This window comes from Rosa chinensis, chromosome 2 (genome assembly GCF_002994745.2).
Source record: "Rosa chinensis cultivar Old Blush chromosome 2, RchiOBHm-V2, whole genome shotgun sequence".
NCBI lineage: Eukaryota > Viridiplantae > Streptophyta > Magnoliopsida > Rosales > Rosaceae > Rosa > Rosa chinensis.
Window position 1 is genome coordinate 85,702,017 of NC_037089.1, and position 21,218 is coordinate 85,723,234.

General features: G+C 38.8%; 4 protein-coding genes and 1 non-coding gene across 5 annotated transcripts; 3 read left to right on the plus strand and 2 right to left on the minus strand.

Moving 5' to 3' along the window:
- Positions 1-630: 630 nt before the first annotated feature.
- On the plus strand, positions 631-2,889 carry LOC112184551 (cinnamoyl-CoA reductase-like SNL6). Its single transcript, XM_024322816.2, has 5 exons — positions 631-1,061; positions 1,187-1,350; positions 1,828-2,034; positions 2,121-2,274; positions 2,421-2,889. Exons 1-5 carry the CDS (start codon positions 806-808, stop codon positions 2,738-2,740), a joined length of 1,101 nt encoding a protein of 366 aa, XP_024178584.1. The 5' UTR covers positions 631-805; the 3' UTR covers positions 2,741-2,889.
- A 1,658-nt stretch (positions 2,890-4,547) lies between these two features.
- On the minus strand, positions 4,548-4,644 carry LOC112191071. The gene has a single exon (XR_002932785.1). It is a non-coding gene; the product is annotated as a small nucleolar RNA snoR1 (small nucleolar RNA).
- A 2,314-nt stretch (positions 4,645-6,958) lies between these two features.
- On the plus strand, positions 6,959-11,445 carry LOC112190097. The gene is made up of 2 exons (XM_024329523.2): positions 6,959-7,365; positions 10,185-11,445. The coding sequence occupies exon 2, from the start codon at positions 10,221-10,223 to the stop codon at positions 10,860-10,862; it is 642 nt and encodes a 213-aa protein (XP_024185291.1). The 5' UTR covers positions 6,959-7,365; positions 10,185-10,220; the 3' UTR covers positions 10,863-11,445.
- An 833-nt stretch (positions 11,446-12,278) lies between these two features.
- LOC112185475 (universal stress protein A-like protein) lies at positions 12,279-14,237 on the plus strand. Its single transcript, XM_024323725.2, has 4 exons — positions 12,279-12,558; positions 13,424-13,545; positions 13,649-13,767; positions 13,896-14,237. Exons 1-4 carry the CDS (start codon positions 12,378-12,380, stop codon positions 14,002-14,004), a joined length of 531 nt encoding a protein of 176 aa, XP_024179493.1. The 5' UTR covers positions 12,279-12,377; the 3' UTR covers positions 14,005-14,237.
- Positions 14,238-14,494: 257 nt separating this feature from the next.
- Positions 14,495-18,400, minus strand: LOC112185474. The gene is made up of 2 exons (XM_024323724.2): positions 18,169-18,400; positions 14,495-17,996 (listed from the first exon to the last, which is right to left on the minus strand). Exon 2 carries the CDS (start codon positions 17,991-17,993, stop codon positions 14,730-14,732), a length of 3,264 nt encoding a protein of 1,087 aa, XP_024179492.1. The 5' UTR covers positions 17,994-17,996; positions 18,169-18,400; the 3' UTR covers positions 14,495-14,729.
- Between the last annotated feature and the right edge of the window lie 2,818 nt (positions 18,401-21,218).

Sequence of the window (21,218 nt, forward strand, 5' to 3'; positions counted from 1 at the left end):
TTACACCTGAATACTCTAAAAAAAAAAGAGAAACTTCAAATAAAAGAACAAACTAACTTGAATATATATTGTCACTCACAAGGACAAAAGAAACAAACCAAAGTGTAATTTTTTTTCTATAGAACCCGAAACTAAGGCTGCTTTTCTCTCTTACACCTAATAAGGTGTCAGAAAGCATATATTTATATGTGCATGAGGTAAACTCTAAAACCTAATAGATCAACAAGAATTAAATTAATTATGTGTGCTTAATTCAAAAAATGATTTATGGGCTTTTTAATTTAAGCCACAAACCAACACCTTTAGGTGACCAATTGACACTAGAATCACACTCTTCTTTACATCATTATGTCACTCGGTCTAATGGCATGAATTACAAATACGAGTTCTCTTTTCGACCCAAGCGACAACCTTTAATGTACAGTTGTACGCTATAGAAAAAAGACTAATTCATATTTTTGGGTAATTCTAACTTGGAATTTGCAAATGCCATTAACAACGGCTCAAGCCAAGTCGCAAAAGAAGCCGCCGGATTAGCTACTCAGTTGACAGTTTTTAGGGGCTGAAAGTAAACGCGATCTTTGCATGAATGCCACTAGAAGTTCTAGAACCAATTATATATAGACTCCCTCTGAAACTCATCATTCTTTTCCTACCTCGCCACGAAACCAAAAAACAAGAAAGAAGAAAACGACTAAGAAGCAGAGTACTACTAGCTTAATTAATCCAGCTCTTTACGAAGAAGAAGCAGAGCACTGCAGACTTAATTAATCAGCTCTTTCGGTTTTCTCTTGGATCAAGTAAAATGGGGATTGCTCGTTTACAAGAGAGGGAAGAAGATCACGAGCTATTACAAGAGCTCCGCCGCATGTTGGTCTCCTCCGCTGGCCAAGACAAACCACACCTTCCACAAAAGTGCTTCTCATCCAAAAGCGCTTATGAAGATGACTCGGCAGAGAAGCTAGTCTGCGTCACAAGCGGCGTTTCCTTCTTGGGCCTCGCCGTCGTCAACCGCCTCCTCCTCCGCGGCTACTCCGTCCGCATCATCGTTAATAACTCCTGTAATTAATTACTACTCAAAGTCTCAAACCATTGATTCATAATATAACTTAATCATTTGTTTAGTTAATTTTCTTGTTTATGACTGTAATGTTTGGTTGACAATTTTGACCTGCCGGAAATGCAGTGGACGTTGAGAAACTGAGGGAGATGACGACGGCGAATGTTAACGTCACTGTAGTTATGGCGAAGCTAGCAGAAGTTGAAAGCTTATCACAAGCATTTCAGGGCTGTCGTGGCGTCTTCCACACCTCTGGATTTACCGATCCTGCTGGCCTTTCTGGGTACACTGTGAGTCCATTTTTGTCCGTCACCGTCACTCTAATTCTAATTTAATTTCTACATTGATGCGGACACGTTGCCAATATTACTTGCTTGAGCAAGAAACTTATACAATAATTTCAATGTTGGTTCGTATATCTTATCAATCTGAGTACTCTAGGAATTTTCTGAAAACTTGAGCATAGTCACTATATTATTATATGTAAGAATTATTATTGAACGTAAGAATGACACATGAATCCCATATTCAGATATTTTATTTGAGTTGTTCGAGCTATTTGATTAAGAATAAATTTGAAAGAACTTACTACACTTAACATTTGATTTTTTACACCAACATTGTAGATATCAATATTTGTGTGACCCGGGGCAACTTCTTTTTTCGCTTATTTAATTTGGATTAATCAACTTCTGGTAGCTTGTTACAACGTTACATCATGGGTCTTTTTCATATAGTAACTTGGCTTTTTGAATCATCTGGGTTAGAAATCCATGGCTGATATCGAAGTGAAGGCCAGTGCGAATGTGATGAGGGCATGTGCAGTGACACCTTCAGTAAGAAAATGCGTGCTCACTTCTTCACTTTTAGCTTGTGTATGGCAAGAGCAAGACATTTCACAAAATGACCTCTCCACAATCCCTGTTATCAACCATGACTGCTGGAGCCATGAGTCACTCTGCATAGAAAAAAAGGTTTGAAATTCACCCAAAACTAGGCAACAGTTGTTTGTTGATTAGCGAATTATCAGTAATCTCAACTCCACTTCAAAATTGGGCAGCTGTGGTATGCTTTGGGGAAACTTAGAGCAGAGAAAGCTGCATGGACATTAGCCAAAGAAACTGGGTTAAAGCTCACTACAATCTGCCCAGGTCTTATTACTGGCCCTGAATTTTTCTCTAGAAACCCAACGGCAACAATTGCATATCTCAAAGGTACTCCTTGATCCGAGCCCTTATACGGCCATTTTTTCAATGATGGATGACAATAGACTACAAGTTTCTCATTATTCACTATCACCCTTTTATTCTCGAAGACTTGTAAATCAAATTCGAAACACTTTCTTCTGAATGTTGTGCAGGTGCCCAAGAGATGTACCAATGTGGCGTGCTAGCAACCGTGGATGTGATGAGACTGGCAGAAGTTCATGTAAGTGTATATAAGGCGATGAACAAGTCAGCATTTGGTAGATACATTTGCTTTGATAAAGTCATTGAAACAGAGAAAGAGGCAGAGAAGCTAGCAAGGGAGACCAGTATGTCAAAGAACAAGATATGCGGAAATGATGAAGAGTCTAGTAGTGTTCATCATCTTAGATATGAATTGTCGAATAAGAAGCTTACAAATCTCTTGTCAAGAACACTAAGAAGTTGCTATAACCAAAACCAGCAATTCTATTAAGTTCCAACATGGGTTCTAGCCCTGTATGTTCTGGTTTAGTAGCACACTGAAAGTTTTGGAAGCATTTTATGTGTATTTCAGTATAATTCTCTTACTAATACCACCAATGTTATCATTTCATATCCAATAAAATAGAAGGGTTTTTATCATAGGTGGGGTCTGAACTATGTCTGACCGGACTGAATGGTACCTGGACTTTTAAAATGATCAAATAGGTACCTGAACTTCCAAAACCACATCATTAAGGTACTTCCGTCTATATTCCGTTAATCCTCCGTTAATTGCAGGGATAAATCAAACATTTCACCCAAATTGACCACTAAAATTACAATTATAACCTCATCTGACATTTTGTCCATTTCCCTCCTTTCTATCTTAATTTCCCTCCAAAAAAATTGACTCTTCCCCCAACACTATTCATGTAAAACTTTTCATCAAATTTTACCTCCAATTATTGTCTTTCGATAAATAAAAATCAACATCTCAACATCAAGTTTTCTTGAATAATTTTTATTGTTCTTCAAAAATTAGCCTAACATAATGAAATACCAAATTATTCAAGTTTTACCTCCAATTATTGTCTTTCGATAATAAAATTAGCCTAACATAATGAAATACCAAAATAATTTTATTGTCTTTCGATAAATAATAATCAACATCTCAACATCAAGTTTTCTTGAATAATTTTTATTGTTCTTCAAAAATTAGCCTAACATAAAAATTATTTTGGTATTTCATTATGTTAGGCTAATTTTTGAAGAACAATAAAAATTATTCAAGAAAACTTGATGTTGAGATGTTGATTATTATTTATCGAAAGACAATAATTGGAGGTAAAATTTGATGAAAAGTTTTATTATGTTATAATTATTTTGGTATTTCATTATGTTAGGCTAATTTTATTATCGAAAGACAATAATTGGAGGTAAAACTTGAATAATTTGGTATTTCATTATGTTAGGCTAATTTTTGAAGAACAATAAAAATTATTCAAGAAAACTTGATGTTGAGATGTTGATTTTTATTTATCGAAAGACAATAATTAGAGGTAAAATTTGATGAAAAGTTTTACATTGAATAGTGTTGGGGGAAGAGTCAATTTTTTTGGAGGGAAATTAAGATAGAAAGGAGGGAAATGGACAAAATGTCAGATGAGGTTATAACAGTCATTTTAGTGGTCAATTTGGGTGAAATGTCTGATTTATCCCTGTAATTAACGGAGGATTAACGGAATATAGACGGAAGTACCTTAATAATGTGGTTTTGGAAGTTCAGGTACCTATTTGATCATTTTAAAAGTCCAGGTACCATTCAGTCCGGTCAGACATAGTTCAGACCCCACCTATGATAAAAACCCATAAAATAGTGCCATGGTCTGAATCTTCATATCAAACTATTTAGCAATCTAAATGGTACTAACACAATACTTTTGACAGTTTCGTTCAGAAACCAATATCAATTCTGTAGTAGGCCTTTTAGATTCTTCATTCTCAATTCAAAAACAAATCCTGAATCCATGGAGATAAAAAAATAAATAATGATAAAAAAAAAAGTATAAGAAGAGTTTAAGAACAAGATTGAATCCAAAACTAGGCAAAATGATTCCAGAAGGTCCAAAGATTCATGTTTTGTAAGCAAAACAAAAACACGGAGGAACTATCACCCAAATGGTTTCTTGGTAGATTGATAAGAAATCAGCAAAACAAACAAACCATGTTTCCAAATCAAAATTTTGAACAGATCGGAGGCTCAGATAATATAAAATCCAGTGGTGGATCGTAAAAAAGAGAGGAGATTATTAAGAAAAGGCTCAGAGAGTTGCTAACTGTGCTCAACGAAGAGCCCTTTTACAGGCACTTCTCATACAAGAGGTGTCAGAAATTTAAGCACTCATCATCTTTGCCTAACTTATCGTGTGTATAAACAAAATATCCCATCGATTTAATAAGAAAATAACAGAAACAAAGACTAAACGAAGAAGAAGCTGCTGCTGCTAGCACGAGAGGCGAAGCTGAATGCATCTTAGGTATGGCTGCTTGCGCTATTATATATAGCTTCTTGTTGGGCTTTTAGGGTTTAAGACTCAGTACGAGCCCACAGTTTGGATACCAATAAATACACGGTTTAACTTTACAAATTGAGCCCACTTTATATAGGGCGAAACTACCGCTGCTAATGTTTAAGGGAGAGACCGATAACATTGAGTTTGGTTTCAAGAGATATCGTCGCCTATATATGAAATTATCAATGGGAACACCATTGGCTTTGAAAATTCGTTGTTATTGTTTGGTAAGAATGATATATAAAATAGGTGTTTCTTATTGGCAAACAACTCGTTGGAAGTGAGAATTGTTTGGGTTAATTAGTAGATTGCCTTTTTGTTTAAGTTATGCTGTACTCTTCAAGTTGTAGGTCTCTATGACTTGACAAAAAAAGTTGTAGGTCTCTATGATAATTTAAGTAGACTAATGTTCGTGGATGGTGTTTTCTTAAGCATTATAAACCCTCGGGCATTATTAGAGAAACCGATTTAAGGAACCAATGTTACCTATTATATGCTCTTGTTATCTTTTGAAGAGTCATGTCAATGATTTTGCAACGATTTCCTACGCTTTGGGCACTGGATTTGAAATTTTCTTCTGAATTCCAGTACTGAATATAGTAAGGTAATAAACGTTGCTTGGTTGTTCTTGTTACTCAGCAATCTCCATTATCTCCATTGTTTTCAGGGAGATTGTTGAGTAAGACAATCCCTCAATTGCAGCAGAACAGTAAGCCAAAATCTGCTCATCATGTTGGACTCATAACCAGATTCAAGCTCGCTTTTAACCTAGACAATGAACTCGTTTAGTTAACTTTTCTTTTTTTTGGACATGCAAGAGCTCGTTTAGTTAACTAGCATAACCACTATCATGTTATGCAAGTTTCTTCTTGGATGCATCTTTTCTGCCAACAACAATATCTTTTTTCCGATTTAGACCAGTCGTTAGTCGGTTACCCGTCAGCTTTAATACCAATTGAATATATCAAAGGGAACTTTAGATATGCCTGGATATGATTATTAATCACAACATCATAATCATGACCTAAACGGCCGGCTACAGATTGATCGAGAAGTATAGTCAGAAACAACAGATACAGTCATACAGTTAATATAGAGAGACCCCGACTTAATGGGACATGCAAACCTTGGCTTAGATATATTATATATCCATGAACAACCTTGATGGAATGATGGACATATGCTTAGTGGTGGTCATGATTGATATTTGTTATTTTGTTTAATGTTGATGTTGAATGAAGTTGATTCTGGTGAACGAGTGTGTTTGACAGAAGGGTAGCTAGGTCCTAGGTCTGGTTGAAACTTGAGATCGAACAAATGAACAATGACATGCACGCAGTGACATTGTGCTAGCTGGTCATATAAATATACAATAATTTCCTTATCCTAGCTAGCTCTATTTGTTTAATGAATTCATGCATATGGCTTTATGGGTTAGGTGTTGCATGTAAGGTTGAGTTCGGTTTTGTTTTGTTTCTGACCAAAATTGAGATCGCGCGAAATGGAAATTTAAGTCCGTTTTAGTTTGATTATGTTTTTTGCACTACAAGTTTGCATTTTAAAGTGTTTACCTTTTTTTCTTCCTTTTATATACATATACAAAATTCTAGAGATCGAAAGTCCTATTCATTTTAGTCGAGATTAAAATAACAGCATTGCTTTAAATTAATTATTGAGAAGCTCAATTCGTTTTGATTTGGTTCGATTTAAGATTGAGTTGGATTTTGTTTTATTTTTTATCAAAATTGAGACCGAATTGGATTTGATTATGTTTTTGTGTTACAAGTTTAGATTTAGCTCAGTTTTAATTTTAGTTTATAAAAAACTCAGTTCATTTTGATTTATGATGGAAATCCCAAATTGAACCAAATTAGTTCAGTTTGGTTTCGATTTTGAGATTCGGTTTGCATTTTGCAAGCGCAACAAACCCTAGTTGCATGCATTACTACTTGCATTGAAATCAAAGAAAGCAAGAAGATCCGAATCAATAAATAAAAGTCCAAGAGTGGAAAAGGAGCTTGGTAAGATGGGAACAGTTCCCTATATTCGCTCTCTCTCTCTCTCTCTCTCTCTCTCTCTCTCTAGCTAGCTCATCGGTACTCACTCACTCATGAAAACCGAAACCAATGCCCCATCTCGCATCTCTCTTTGTTTTTGTGACGACTACTAATTTTCCCATTTCTTTAGTCTGTCTCGACAGGGTTATAAATATAAGAAAATCTTTTGCTTTTAATATCATAAAAAAGAACGCTTGCAAGTCAGTAGCTACAGTACTAAACAATTCATCAATAAAAAGCAAACCAGAGACCTCACCTGATGATGGAGGGAGGGAGAGAGAGAGAGAGAGAGAGAGGGAGTTGAGTGCTGATTCTTCTTTTGCTGCAGAACAATGCCACGTTATTAACAATAAGCACAAGAGAAGACTAAAAGCTCTTTCAGATCTGATCGCACATCATATCCACTTTCTTCTTTTTCTTCTTCTTCTTTCTCGGTTCTTCCATTACCACACGCAGAGATCAAGCTTTCCCAGAACCATCAACACTCTCATTTCAGCTCCAACCAAGTGAGTTCTTCTTTTTCATGTCATATACAATTAGACATTTACCAATTGCATTTTTAAAGTTTTATTTTCATTTCTTCCACATTTGCCTCTGCGAATCAAGAATGTGCATCAGTTAGGATGAGTCTCACTGCTTTCATATTATTCCATGCATATCAGAAAAGCGCGCTCACGATTCTCGATCATGATAGTGATCGATTCCTATCTCTGACTCTAACTTTTACCTTTTGTTGGTGATTGGCTGATGCACTGTAGATCGACCCCACTACTGTTTAGCCGTTTTCTGATAAGACTATTCTGCTCCAGTAGAAAGTCCTTGTCTCTCTGATCTTTCAGGAGCCTTCCCCATACTGTTTCAGAAAACCATTGACATATAAAACCAAGATAGCTTTTAGTTCTTTCGCAACTAGTTAACTACTAGTAGTAATATAGGACTATAGAACATGGCTAGCTCTTCTGTTTCCTTTTGATTCTCAACCAGTCTGGTCCAATTGAAATTCTTATCTGAGATCCCACCCAGAAATTGAAATTTGATCACTATGTCATGAATGTAATGACATCATACTTCTCCATTTATAACAAAATTAACAACTTTAATTGGGTTTCTGCAATTGTTTTTTTACCAAATCTGAAAACTCCCACCTCATGAATTTTTGTTTTCGTGTTTAGAGAATCTGCCAACCTGAAATTAATATTGTTTTCTTTTTCTGCTGTTCCCTAACATGCATGGCAAGGACACATTTTCAAAAATAAGATAACAGTCAAAACTCAAAATTCAATGGTGGAAGGATTATTCTAGTAATTACATTTTGGCTTTTTTTTCTAAACTAAACCTAATGAGGAATGGCACCGAAGTGAAGTTAGTGTGCATCACAACTAAAATGACATTTTGTGCTTTCAATTGGAAGTAATGGTTGTTAACTTTGTGGTGATTTCATAACAATTTGAGGTTTCGAATTTTGAAGCATGACATTTCATAAGAATACGATAATGAGACATCTAAATGCTGCTAACTTTTCTTGTAAAAGTGTCACTTCATAACAATACTACTGAGATCTTGAAACTTTAGGTCAAATCGATTACCTTATTTCATTAGATCAAAAACATGACTTGGTGCATTCGCTTTAACTTATTTTGGGTAACATTATTTTTCGATATCTATGTGGAACATCATCCTTGTCTTTCAAAAAAAACAAAAAAAAACATTGTCCTTATCTTCAACCTTGATGTCGCTTGTATAATTGCACGTCTTGATAGCATAGATGCCTTTCCCATAGAGGTTATAATGTTACATGACCTTTCAGCAAATTGGAAAACTGATAGCACCTAACCTTTTTCACTGTCACACTTATAAGGTATATAATTTCGAATTACATTCCGATTCTGACAAATATTTTGAAACTTTCCTAACAATTGCCACTTCCTTTTTCGTCTCGCTTTCCCCATGTTTTAGCCCCCCCCCCCCCCCCCCCCGCCCCCCCCCCTTTTTTTTTCTTTTTTTTTGTAAAACTGCTTTTTTAGTTTAAAAGGAAAAAAAAAAAACTTCTTCTCTAAAACCAACCTTTTTGCTTTCTCATTTATTATCATGCACTAAATCAAAGTACTAGAATACCCGTGAAGTGAAATAACTTAGCCATCTAAACTCCATTAGGGCGTGATGGGGTTCAACTTCATGACTTGTTCCATAAAGATAAATGCACATGTTAAGGGTCCTTAACATGAAATTTGTGATAATTATCTAAACTAGGTTAGCAAAGTTGTCGATGATAACACTTAAAATTCAAAATGGTAGATTTGTAGTAAATTATTCTTTGACAAGAAAAAAATAAGAGAGGGTAGGGTCGATGGATAGGACTGAACATGGCAATGTTGCGAAGCCAAATTAGGGATGGGACATGAAATTATCATCTTATTTCAGAAAATTGCAACCAGAAAAAATAAAAACTTATTCATAATTTTGGTGTCTGCCCTAGTCTGTCTCGTGTTACTCCCATTTCCATTTTCGACACAACCTTTTTCATTATGGGAAATTGATTGTTACCCACTCATATACACTTTAACAGCTAATAGTCAATTTTACTTACCCTTACCCTAGTCAATGGTCAATCACTCGGATTCAAGTAAACTTTGGTAGTTAAGATCATGATTATATATACTTATAACTTATCTATAGATTTTGTTTTCCGTTCTAAAATCTACTGCATATTGAAAAAAACAATCTTATTCACCTATTGAGAGCATGAAGACCATAGTTGTGCTTAACTGTTGTAGGATCTAAAAAAATTTCAACTATCCTGTCATTATTTACTATATAATTTAGATCTAACGATTATTGAACACAATTTACCATGGAATTGTACATGATTTTAGAAAAAGATAGATGACACTAATAATTTTTCAAGATTTTGATACTCAATTCATCCATGGTGGGTTTCGAATTAAGGTTCAAACTTTTAACTTTTTAATACGTAAGTGTAGCTATATTTTAAAAGCTCTCACACATTGCTAGTATAATATATCTCTTTATCCATTCCCAACCGATTTTGAATTTCATCATGATTTTAACAACAGTTTAGTTGGGGGTTTTCCTAAAAGGAAAAGAAATTTACTTTTATTACCTCTGTTGGTTCTTAACGATAGTGTTTTCCGCAAAGTGACTTTTCTTTACCGTTTCACCCTCCTCAAATTTACCAGATGAAAAATGCATGAAAAAAACGTCGTATAAAGTCACATTGAATCAGAAATGCCTGCCTTCCTAGAAACTCGGGAAGATTCACTCTCAAGATCTCTCACTCTCTCTCTCTCTCTCTCTCTTTTCCCAGGTTATAAAAAACGGGTCAAGTAATCCGCAACCCGAAATGGGTCACCAGAGCCGGACTCCTCCGGTGCCACGTAAACACCACTCACCGGATTCGAGTTCATCGGACGGTGGAGCCGCCGCAATCACCAGAGCGAAGAAGAGCCGCTACCCAGTAGACGACGACGACGACGACGGCGCCGGCGGTGATTGGGTCGAGTGCTCCGGCAAGTACTGCCGGTCATGCAGCGCCGGCATGATCGCCGATTGCGTGGCGCTGTGCTGCTGCCCCTGCGCGCTGGTCAACCTGTTGACTCTGGCCTTCGTGAAAGTGCCGTGGATGGTTGGGAGGAAGTGCTTGGGGTTAGGCGAGAACAAGAAGAAGAAGAAGGAAAACCAGAGCCAGGGGCAGAATCGGAAATCCAAAAAAAAGTGCAGGAGCAAGAAGAAGCAGGCTAGTAGTAGTCATCGGCATCAACGTTGCGCGGCGGAGGAGGAATTGCCGGCGCAGATATCGTGCTACGTGTACGGTTTTGATGATCAGGAGGAGGAAGGGGAAGAAGGGGAGGATTGTGTGAGTAGTGCAGAGAGGGTATGGCTGGAATTGTACCAGGTGGGACATTTGGGTTTTGGGAGGGTTTCGTTTAGTGGGGGTGGAGTTCAGTCCGTGCAGGGGAAGGGCAATTTGGGAAACATGAATTGATGGATTTGTACGTCGCATACTTTGTGCTCCAGTTTGCTTAGTGAGATTTATAATGTGTGTACCCAATTTTTCCAATTTGTAGTTTCCATGTTCTTGCAGTTAAAATATGGATCTGTACAGTATTGGTGTTCCAGAGAGAGAGAGAGAGAGATTATGATGAGCAGTAAGAGTAATCTGGCAGTGGCAGAACGCAGGATGCTGCCAAGCAAGAGGGACGCAAAGTTTTCTCATGAATTGCTTTTGTTGTCGACATGAATTTGGGTTGGGCCTGTCCGTGAATCGTGTTTGCTTGATGTTGAGGTATTAAACATGTCATGATGGAATTTGAATTGATACAAATTTAACGGGTTGGTTTGCTGCGCGAAGCTGGTCTAACTAATACCGCAAATGTCTCAGTCATTTACATCAGAAATGAGTGTGGTGGATATGGTTCAAAAAGTGGTGTTATCGGGTTTTAGGTCACAAAGACAATTAGTGGAACCAGTTTCGCGGTCCAAAATCAGAACCGGGTGCATTGAAACCGATGGTACCATTCAGTCTTGATGCCACAATATTCACCTGTGTATCTCATTGATCAAATGAAGATTTTACTATAATCATCGCTTTTACCACTCTGGTGTCTTAACTAGTACTTTTTTTTTTTTTTTTTGAGAAGAAATAAGAACTAGTACTCTCTTTTTTTTTTGAGAAGAAATAAATTCATTAATAACTGATAAGATTAACTAGTACTCTGGTAGTTAGTATTTACTGAAGAAAAAAAAAAGTAGTAGTTAGTGTGAATCTAGTGCTGGCTGTCAAAAGTTTAATGGTTAAAGAAGTTCATTATGATTTATACGGGAAAAACAATTGAAACGTTTAGAAATCCTAAGTTGTCGATATTGAAAAAACGAGAGATGATGAGAGGGGTGTCGGCAATGGGTTATATGGACAGCAGGGTATTGTGATGTTATTTGAAGGGATGAGAATCTAAACGACAGTAGTAGCGATCACCACTTTGACATAAGAGATGAAGAAAAATATTGAGAGTTTTTTTTTATTTTATTTTTTATCAAATAACCAACTCATATACAATAACTAATCTATTGTGAGTCGAACACATTGGGAGGATTTTTGGTGCAAATCAAATTTTTCATTTTGAGTCGTGTTATATACCAATGTACCATGCTCTCATTTTCATATTATGAGTTATAATCCTTATATATTTGAGGGGTTGGATTGGACTTGGCTTTCGTCCATTACCCATTATTCTTTGTGACCCAAACTGTTTTAGGTCGGCTGTTCTCTCGTTCCCGGTTTTCCTCTGTCCCCACTCTGTAGACTGTACCTCTGTCTTCTGTTGCCATCTGTCCCAGGCCTCTCTATTACACCTGTCCAAGTTCGGTGCCATTCCAGTCTCTATCTCTCTAGAAAAAAAAACTCAAAAAGTCCCGTGCTTTTTTAGTCTTTCAGAAAAAGAAAGGAAAGAAAAAAAAATTTTCTCTGTGAGAGCGAGTGAGTGACTCAGTGAGTTCAAAGATGGCGGGTGCAGCACCGACTCGGGTACTGATGGGAGTGAACGAGTCGACGATCAAGGGCTACCCGCACGCCTCCATAAGTAGCCGCAAAGCCTTCGAGTGGACTCTCGATAAGATCGTCCGCTCCAACACCTCCGGCTTCAAGCTTCTCTTCCTCCATGTCCAAGTTCCTGACGAAGACGGTGCTTCCTTCTCTCTCTCAGTAATTTCCTTGTGTTTATTTTCATGAAAAAATTATAGCGAAATCCAAAACCGAACCGATGATTTTGTTTTTTGGTGCTGGAAAATATACTCGAATAGTTTGATCAAGGGATTAGAGACTCGCTGATTTAACTAGGTAGTTGATGAGAGTTGATTTGATATAATAGTCATCGCTATTGAGCAATCGAAGGAGGTTTTCGATGAATTTGAGTAATTACTCGTGTATTTTGTTAGACTATCACTCATTTTTTACAGTAAAATCTAACTGTATTTCTAATGCTGTAGTGAAGTGATGATTTTTTTTTTTTTTTTTTGGTTCTTTGTGTAATCTGAGAGTTTGATTCGAGTTGGAGATGTTTCGAGAAGTGATCAGATTCTCTGTACATTGTGACACACCAGTTTTTGGTTTTTTTGAGTGGTGTCATATGAGGCTTATAATCTGGTATAATTGATGATGTTGATAGTTCTATTATCGATCGTGAGTATTAACATTTACTGTCATGAGTTTGTTTGGGTGAATTATTGTATGGATTATGTCGATAAGATGCTTGGCACTTCATTTTTGTCGATGCAGGTAGTCCAGGTTTATGTATCTGCATTCAAGTAGTGGCAACGTAAGCATCCTCAATTGAGAGATGGCTGGGAGTTTGTAATACATGAACCTGGACTATCTGAATTGAGGATGTGTAGTTCTTCGTCTTCATTGCTTCAGAATGTTTTTTTTTTCTTTTTCCTACAAATTCGCCATGCGGCCCTGCCATTTCTTTAATCTATGTTGCTCAATGTGCATGAATAGTGTAACTATTTTTACCGCTTATTAATGTCTGCCACCTCTTTCTATAATAGGTTTTGACGACATGGACAGTATCTATGCGTCACCAGAGGATTTTAAAAGCTTGAAGCGTAGAGACCAGGCAAGAGGGGCTCATCTGCTGGAGTTCTTTGTTGAGAGATGTCATGCAATTGGGGTACCGGGATTCATCCTTAGCAACTATTTCATATAATAATTGCATTTGCAAAAGCAGTACATCGCAGCTTGAAGTTTACAACTCTATATTGGACTGCTTGTAGGTTGCTTGTGAAGCATGGATCAAGAAAGGTGATCCAAAGGAAGTAATCTGCCATGAGGTGAAACGATTGCAGCCAGATCTTCTAGTTGTTGGCTGCCGCGGTCTTGGTCCTTTCCAGAGGTATGCTCTTAAGTGCTTGCACAGTTGGTGTGTTTTTCACATCTTTTCAGTTACCACTTCACAGATTGATTAGTACAAAATCTTTGTCTACTCCTAACTACAGAATTTCTCTTCTATTTTCCATGTAGGGTTTTTGTGGGGACTGTGAGTGAATTTTGCGTCAAGCATGCCGAATGCCCTGTCATCACAATCAAGCGCAGTGCCGAAGAGACACCTGAGGATCCAGTCGATGACTGAAGCTAGATCCTTGTACCTAAAACCAACTGGAAAGAACTGCATCAATTACATTGTAGGAATTTTAAATTCTTTGTATGTCAAGGAGTTGTACTACTTTGTAAGGATGAGCATATTCTGTTTTGTATTGATTTTGTTTTGAGCTAGTTATGAGCTTTCTTGATCATATCGGACGGTATGGTCTATTTGCTATGTCTATTGCTCTGGAATTCAAAGCCGAGCTTGGTTTGGCGAGACGTGAACAAATGTTCTTTGATATAGCTTTCAGGTAACACCAACCAACCACATGCTTCAGCCACAGACGGGTGAAACAGTAAATGTTTTCTCCCAAATATCTAGTTCTTGTGAGTTATGAGGCATATCCAGGAAATAAGAACTGAAAAATTGTGCACTCCTGGAATACTAGAAATCTGCTTCACACCAAAAGCTTTTGTATTCCTTGGGGCTCAAGGGAAGATTTTCAGATTTTCTTAAGGGAACAAAAAAATGTACCTTAGCATCAGAAAACAAGATTTATGTTGATCTGTAGATTGATAGGTAAAGGCACCATGGCATCCATTTGTACCCCCAAAAAAAAAAGTAGTACCAGGTTCCTACACAAAAGATAATACAACTCCATCCACAAACATCCGTAGAGGAAGTTGTGATATCATATCTAAACCTATATATGTGGATCATTAGCTATATGACATTAACTGGGAATGTGTCTAGATCTAACAGTATCCAATCTAAGATGAGGATTCACCCATTGTGCTTACGACCTTCAGTAGCTCCTTTATCTCATTCTGAATTTTCGATGTTGCAACAGGCGACACTTTGCGATCTGAGTTTCCCAGCATTGAGCTCATCATCTTAAGTCTATGCCTAATGAAATCAACTTGCGAGGGCTCACCAGCAGGTGGTTGTGAAGCTACTAATGCCTCACTTGCAGTCTTGCCCCTGGACTTCTTCTTAGCCGGAGGAGACTCGGGTATTGCACTGAGCTCACGAGTCTTGGAAGCACCTGAGGGATTTTGGAGGCGGAAATTTACATTGGATGCTCCAAAGGGACTGTCAATTAGAGAATGATTGAAGGCTTCTTCCGCGTCCGAGCTCATTACAAACGCAACACGAGCACAGAAATTGGTGTAGAACATCTCAGTTTCAGTTTCATTTAGTTCCCCAAATTTACTGTATAATCTGAGAAGATCATCCTTGGTAGGCAGCGAGGATCCAGGTCCAAATGTTACAAAAAGGAATGTAGGCGGAGCCTCCTCTTCCGTCTCCTTAATCTTCAAATCCCGAGTGTCAGCATGCTTTGATCTCCGCCTGACCAGCTTTGAAATTGGTGGCTCAGCAGCTTGCTTTTTCTTAGGCTTATCTTGGTTAGTGTTGATGTTCCTCTTCCCAGATTCACTGACAGGCTGATTTTCTGTTTTCTCATTGTCTTTTCCCAACGACTTAATTACAGAATTTAACTTCCTTCTCTTTGAACTTCGTGTCTCACCAGCTTGCTTTTTTGTAGGCTTATCAGACTTCATATCTTGTTTCTTCTTAATAACCCTGTTACCAGATTCATCTTCATGCAAATTTGCAGCAGTTCGATTGTCTTTCACCAATGACCCCAGTTCAGAATCTGATCTCTTCCTCTTTCCATGAGGTTGGTGCTTCTTGTAAACCTTGTGGTAGCAGCCATTGTGGTAAACTGAGTCTCTAAATATGGACACAAAATCAACAACAATCTCAAAGGAGGATTTCCTTTTGACTGGATATAATGGATCAAGAGCTGCAGAGCGGACTCCAGACAGCACTTCATTAGTGGCTGCATTAGCTTTTATCGGATCAACACGCTTCTTCTCACCTTCTGCTGGTGTTTTAACATCAGTGCTCTTATTCCCACCTTCTATTGAGAGTTTCTCTTGTAATGCCTCACTGCAACTATTCAAAATCTGAGGGGACCCCTTAATGTTGGCAGCATCCCTGGTAATCCTGTCCCCAAGCTGAGCTTTACTAGAAACCTCCAGAGATAATACTGATTCCATGTCTTGCTCTTTCCCCTCTTTCCCCAAATCATGACTCGTTACAGCATTTCGAGATTCTGTTTCCAAGTTTCGTTTTCTTTTCCCTGCGTCACTTATTGTGAAGGGTGGGGACAAGTACTTGCTTTTTTTTCTTTCCCTCAACAAAGGGCTCTTACCAGTTTGGTCTTTCATATCTGTTTGTAAACCAACATTGAGCAACTCCCCCACTCTTGCACCAGCTTTTCCTTTGGCCTCACCATCATTACTGTTGATGTGAATATCTTCATTCTTCTTCCTTCTCCTTGACAACGGAGCCTTCTTAGTTTCATCCTTTTCACCACTTTTTTCTTGGGTATCACCATCTTTACTGTCGATGCTATCTTCATCCCTCTTCCTTTTCCTTGAGAGAGGAGTCTTCTTAGTTTCTTCATTTCCACCAGCACTCTCTTTAGCCAAACCATCACTGCTCTCGATGCCAATACCTTCATCTTCTTCCTTTCTCCTCGCTAAAGTGCTTGTGGGCGATTTTGAGAGTTTGGCTCTTTCCCTTCCTGATTCGAAAGTCAATCTACCCTCACCATGAATATCACTGCTTTTTTGCTTCTTCCGTCTGGATGATAGCCCTCGTTTCTCTGAGATTGCACTTTCTTTAGCTACAACCCCATCCATACTTTTTACCTCAACACGATTGGCTTCTCCAAGAAGATCAGCAATGGTCTTCTCCTTCCTTTTATGGGGCTGTCTATTTTCTATACTTGGTGGTGACCTTTGCAACAAATTTTGTTCAGTGTTTCCAGTATTGGAGCCTATGGGAGAAGACGACCTGTCATCAGATGGCCACTGCACTGGGACTTCCACCATCTTCCGCTCATCTTCAAGACCAGGAATTAGCTGGGGTTCAATGTAAACAGGTAACTGATATCCCCCTTTCGAACAATAAAAGGCAGACAGCAAACTCTTTAATACATTGAGCTCAAGAACACTAGTCAAGGATACAGCTTGTGCCATATGTTTCAATTCCGCAAGAAGGTCAACCGGCTGAGATAGATGACCCAAAAACTTCCCAACTCGGCCTTCAGGGACAACAACTCCTTCCTTAACTCCAGCATTCGATGCTAAAGGCTGTTTACGACCACTTAGAAACTCTTCCCCCATGCAAGCGCAACTCATCTTCAACTTTACAAGCCTACCTATCTCATCCACAGCCTTCTGCACAGCAATAACAAAAACCTTGGAGCTACTCAGCTTAGAATTCTCCACGAAATTTTCCTCAAAGGGTTTCAATTGCGACGGATGGCACCACGCAAAAGTGTCATCCCCAAAGTACGCTACAAGAAGTTTGTCCTTGGATCTCAACTTCACTGCAAACTCAGAAGCATCCGAAGGATCACAAATCTGGCCCGGCCACCACGGGTGGTTCTTAATCTTACCCCACACAAAATCTCCGATACAGAACTCATTCACTCCATCACTCAACTCTTCTCCCACCCGGTCCTCACCATTGTCACTCGTACCGGCAATGGGAACCTCAATTCCCCCATCGAGCTCTTCCACAATTTCATCCAAACACTTGCCATTCTCCTCAACCCCAACACCGTTGGCCTTGGTTTCATCACAACAATTCCCATTGTCCTCATCCCCCCCTACATTCGCATCCGAATTCGTCTTCGAACCAATGCTCACTACTCTCCTCTCCTCACCCAAACCAGACTCCAGCTCTCCAACGCTCTCACTCCCTCTCAACCTCGACATACACGTGTCCATGTCCCCAAAACTCATCCCAACCGAGACTTTAGCCTCCACAGTCTTAACCAGCTCAACGAACGACCTCACCAGCTCCCCTCCGGACCCTCCCGACCCGACCCGGCTCCCACCCGAGTCGTCAATCCTCCTCCTCTCCTCCCCGGCCTCAAACCTCGCCGGTCCAGGACCCGGCCCGGAGCCACCCGAGCAACCATCAGCTACGGCTGTAGATCTCCCCAACGTCCCCATTACCTGGACATCAATCAAGCTCAAACTTCGAATTCTAGGGTTTAGCAAAACAACCTAAAACCAGTAGCAGCTCATTTCTAGGGTTTAGCTTTAGTTGAAAAAGAGCTCTCTACTAATAAAATAGTACAAGAAGAAACAAAATACACAAGCACAAAGCCAGAGGGAGCTCACAAACCTGACGAGAGAAACCAAGAGCTTCTTCGAAAGCTTGGATGAAGGTGAAGAAGAAGAAGAAGAAGAAGCTTCAAGAGAAATCGAATTTTGAATTTGCGGTAGAGAGAAATGAGATGGAGGTGAAAATATCGCGTGGCGAGAAATTGGAGGCGGTGGTGGGGGAGGAGGGAGAGGAGCGAAGAGAAGCGAAGCGGCGTTTTTATTTTGGATTTGTTGTCGTTATTTAAGCGGCCATGTCCAAAAAGTTTTATGTGAACCTTGCGAGGTGTGACGTTTGTTGGGGGGTTCGTCTGGGACGCGCGCGAGTGGGGGTAGGAGGGGTACTCGCTGGGTTTTTGGAGCCAGGTGTGGTTAATTTGAAATTGCTTTGGTTGTGGGTTGGACGCGGCGTTGGGATATTAAGCCATACAGAAGCGATTAAAGAGATTAGGTTGAAATAAAGCGGGGTCTTTTGATTCGACTATGGATGGTTGCCACGTGCTGGCGTTGTGAATTTCGATGTGTATAATAGATCCCATAAAAGCGAACGGTGTCGTTTGAACCCCACAGGTGGAACTTTTTATTCTAGGGGCTAGTTTGGTTGGGACAAATATCTATTTGAATTTTCATTGAACAATATTGAGGCCCCTTTTTTTTTTTTTAGGAGAATGAATAACTTCATTGACTTAATGGTCATGAGTGGTTCTAGTTGGACATCTAAATTTACTATTTAGACATTTCATACTTGGTGCACTTTTAATTTACTTGTTAGAATACTTGAAAAACTAATACATCCTTATTTTTACCAAAACACCTTGAATGTTGTATCTGTTACTCTACTTTTTATCTATATCTTCAAGCACGAGAATAAAAATGAATCAAAATCACATGATATTGCTATCTTATTAGTGGATCTTTTCTCCACTAAAATTAATTGATATGTTGCTGGAATCTCTTTGAATTTGCTAAAAGAATGATTTTAAGGTTTTTGAGTTGGAAGATCGAGTAATAAACCCCTCCGCACTTGGAGTTTGGTAAGACATTTCTTTTTGGTAAATAGCCCCAACATGCCTAAATTTTCCCATGAACCCAAGGTATCTGCTCTATCTATTAGCATGTAACTGATAAATGATGTAGCTTTTTGAAATCCCATCAAGCAAGTAGAGTTCACACATCTGGAACTGCATGCTGGTTAAGGCTGTGACTTCTTCTTGCTTCTGACTTCTGAGACGCTAGGATTGGATTAGTAGGGATGCTAAACAATACAAACGAAAAGAACCTGTCCCCAATTCCACATTGCCATAGTCGATGCTCTTAGCTGGCCTTTTGAGAGTGCTATGGTAGACAAATCCAAGATTAATTGATTTTGTGTTTCATAATAAGACAAAATTACCTGAAAGACATCTTTTTGAATAAGGAAACGAAATCACCCAACTAAACAAGTTCGCTATATATCATTCAAACACTAAATATAAAAATAAATAATTCCGAAATTCAGATTATTATTAAAGTCAAACAGATCGAAGAACAGAAAGAACAAAACATTGCATAGATCCATGGTCGTTTTGTTCAAGTTCCACAGCTACCGATTTTTGGTGACACTAAAGTCTCCAGGTATAATACGGGCGAGTTGTAATAGTAATAGTCATGAAGAAGACGTCTATATTCCTTTTGACTGTTTTCCTCAGGATCATACAATACCAGCTGCTCCCGCTCGCTGCTCATCATCAAAACTTTCCTACCATTCTCTAAAATCCAAGTCGGGACGCTATGGCTGATCCGGTTCATCAAAAGTTTACCATTCTCTAAAATCCAAATCGGTCTGTAACGGAACTCAAGATGCGGAGATAAACTTAAAAGAAGGAATCTGAGTTACTCTAGTCCAGGATTCATTAACCCCATATTCTTTCATCACCCATATTGTTATTGCAATACCTGTTTGCAATTCATGACACCCCCAATCGTAAAGATACAGGAACAGTGAGTTCCTAATAGTCGTCCCAATTTCGAGGTGGATGGTGCGTTCTGTCGTGCAAATATCGGGTGGTGTCAATAAAGCTTGAAATTTCTCCACGGCTAGATCAAAAGAGATGATTGTGAATCTTAAATAGCTGTAGCTGTCCTCTAGCCATGTAGAGCTCCGTTCAATAAGCGCCCCGGTCCCTCCTCGTCTTCCTCTTCTTGGTTTTCCTTTTCCTCTTTCTCTTCCTCTCCCTCCTCTGCTTCCTCGTCTTCTTCCCTATCTTGGTAGGGGAAGATAGGGAATGAAGTTGGGATGAGCAGTTTTGACCTTGTCTTTTTTCTGTTATTATTTCCTTCCTGCTTGTCTTTCGGAAAATTGTGAGAATATGCTTTGTATACTATGTTTTTGGTATGTACTCTATATTGGTTTTCTATGTTAAGTTGGTGTGGAGTTTGGTAAGACATTTCTTTTTGGTTGGGGCTACTTACATGCCTAAATTTTGCCATAAACCCAAGGTTTGTGGGAGTAATTAAGATCTCCCAGCTGATCAAGGAATTGTTTTTCAATCCCCTAAGTAAGAGCCACGATCACTTTATTTATTTTTTTACTTGGTTCTTCTGTGTGTTTGATGACAATGAGTGAAATCAACCGTATAAAAACAACACGAAAGCATGAAAGAGATAATGGGTGTGCTAGTTCGATTGCAAAGAAGCACAATAATGATGTGACCAAAAACAGGTTCAACAAGAGCCAAAGCAAATGGGCGAAACCAACTATACAAAGCCTAAGAGAAAGCGTGAAAGGGAGAAGGGGTTTGCTAGTTCGATTGCAAAGAAGCCCAAAAGCGAGGTCCAACCAGTCCCAATGCTTAAGAAAAAGCGTGCAGGAGAGTCCAGGGATTCAGATCTGATCAAGAGGAAGTTTATTTCAAGTGGAGAATTGAGGAACGAGGGAATGGACTGTTTGAGGCATAATGAGATTAAGGAATGTAACTGATAAATGATGAATGATATAGCTTTTTGAAATTTGAGGTGATGGAATCCCAAGTAAAGTTGACACATCTGGAACTGCGTGCCAATTAAGGCTGTGAATTCTTCTTGCTGCTGAGA

Coding starts and splice junctions, on each gene's coding strand:
- LOC112185474 (XM_024323724.2), bottom strand. CDS start 17,993: ATGGGGACGTTGGGGAGATCTACAGCCGTAGCTGATGGTTGCTCGGGT.
- LOC112190097 (XM_024329523.2), top strand. CDS start 10,221: ATGGGTCACCAGAGCCGGACTCCTCCGGTGCCACGTAAACACCACTCA.
- LOC112184551 (XM_024322816.2), top strand. CDS start 806: ATGGGGATTGCTCGTTTACAAGAGAGGGAAGAAGATCACGAGCTATTA. Junction 1,062..1,186: donor CATCATCGTTAATAACTCCT/GTAATTAATTAC, acceptor CCGGAAATGCAG/TGGACGTTGAGAAACTGAGG. Junction 2,275..2,420: donor AACAATTGCATATCTCAAAG/GTACTCCTTGAT, acceptor AATGTTGTGCAG/GTGCCCAAGAGATGTACCAA.
- LOC112185475 (XM_024323725.2), top strand. CDS start 12,378: ATGGCGGGTGCAGCACCGACTCGGGTACTGATGGGAGTGAACGAGTCG. Junction 13,546..13,648: donor AGAGATGTCATGCAATTGGG/GTACCGGGATTC, acceptor GACTGCTTGTAG/GTTGCTTGTGAAGCATGGAT. Junction 13,768..13,895: donor GGTCTTGGTCCTTTCCAGAG/GTATGCTCTTAA, acceptor TTTTCCATGTAG/GGTTTTTGTGGGGACTGTGA.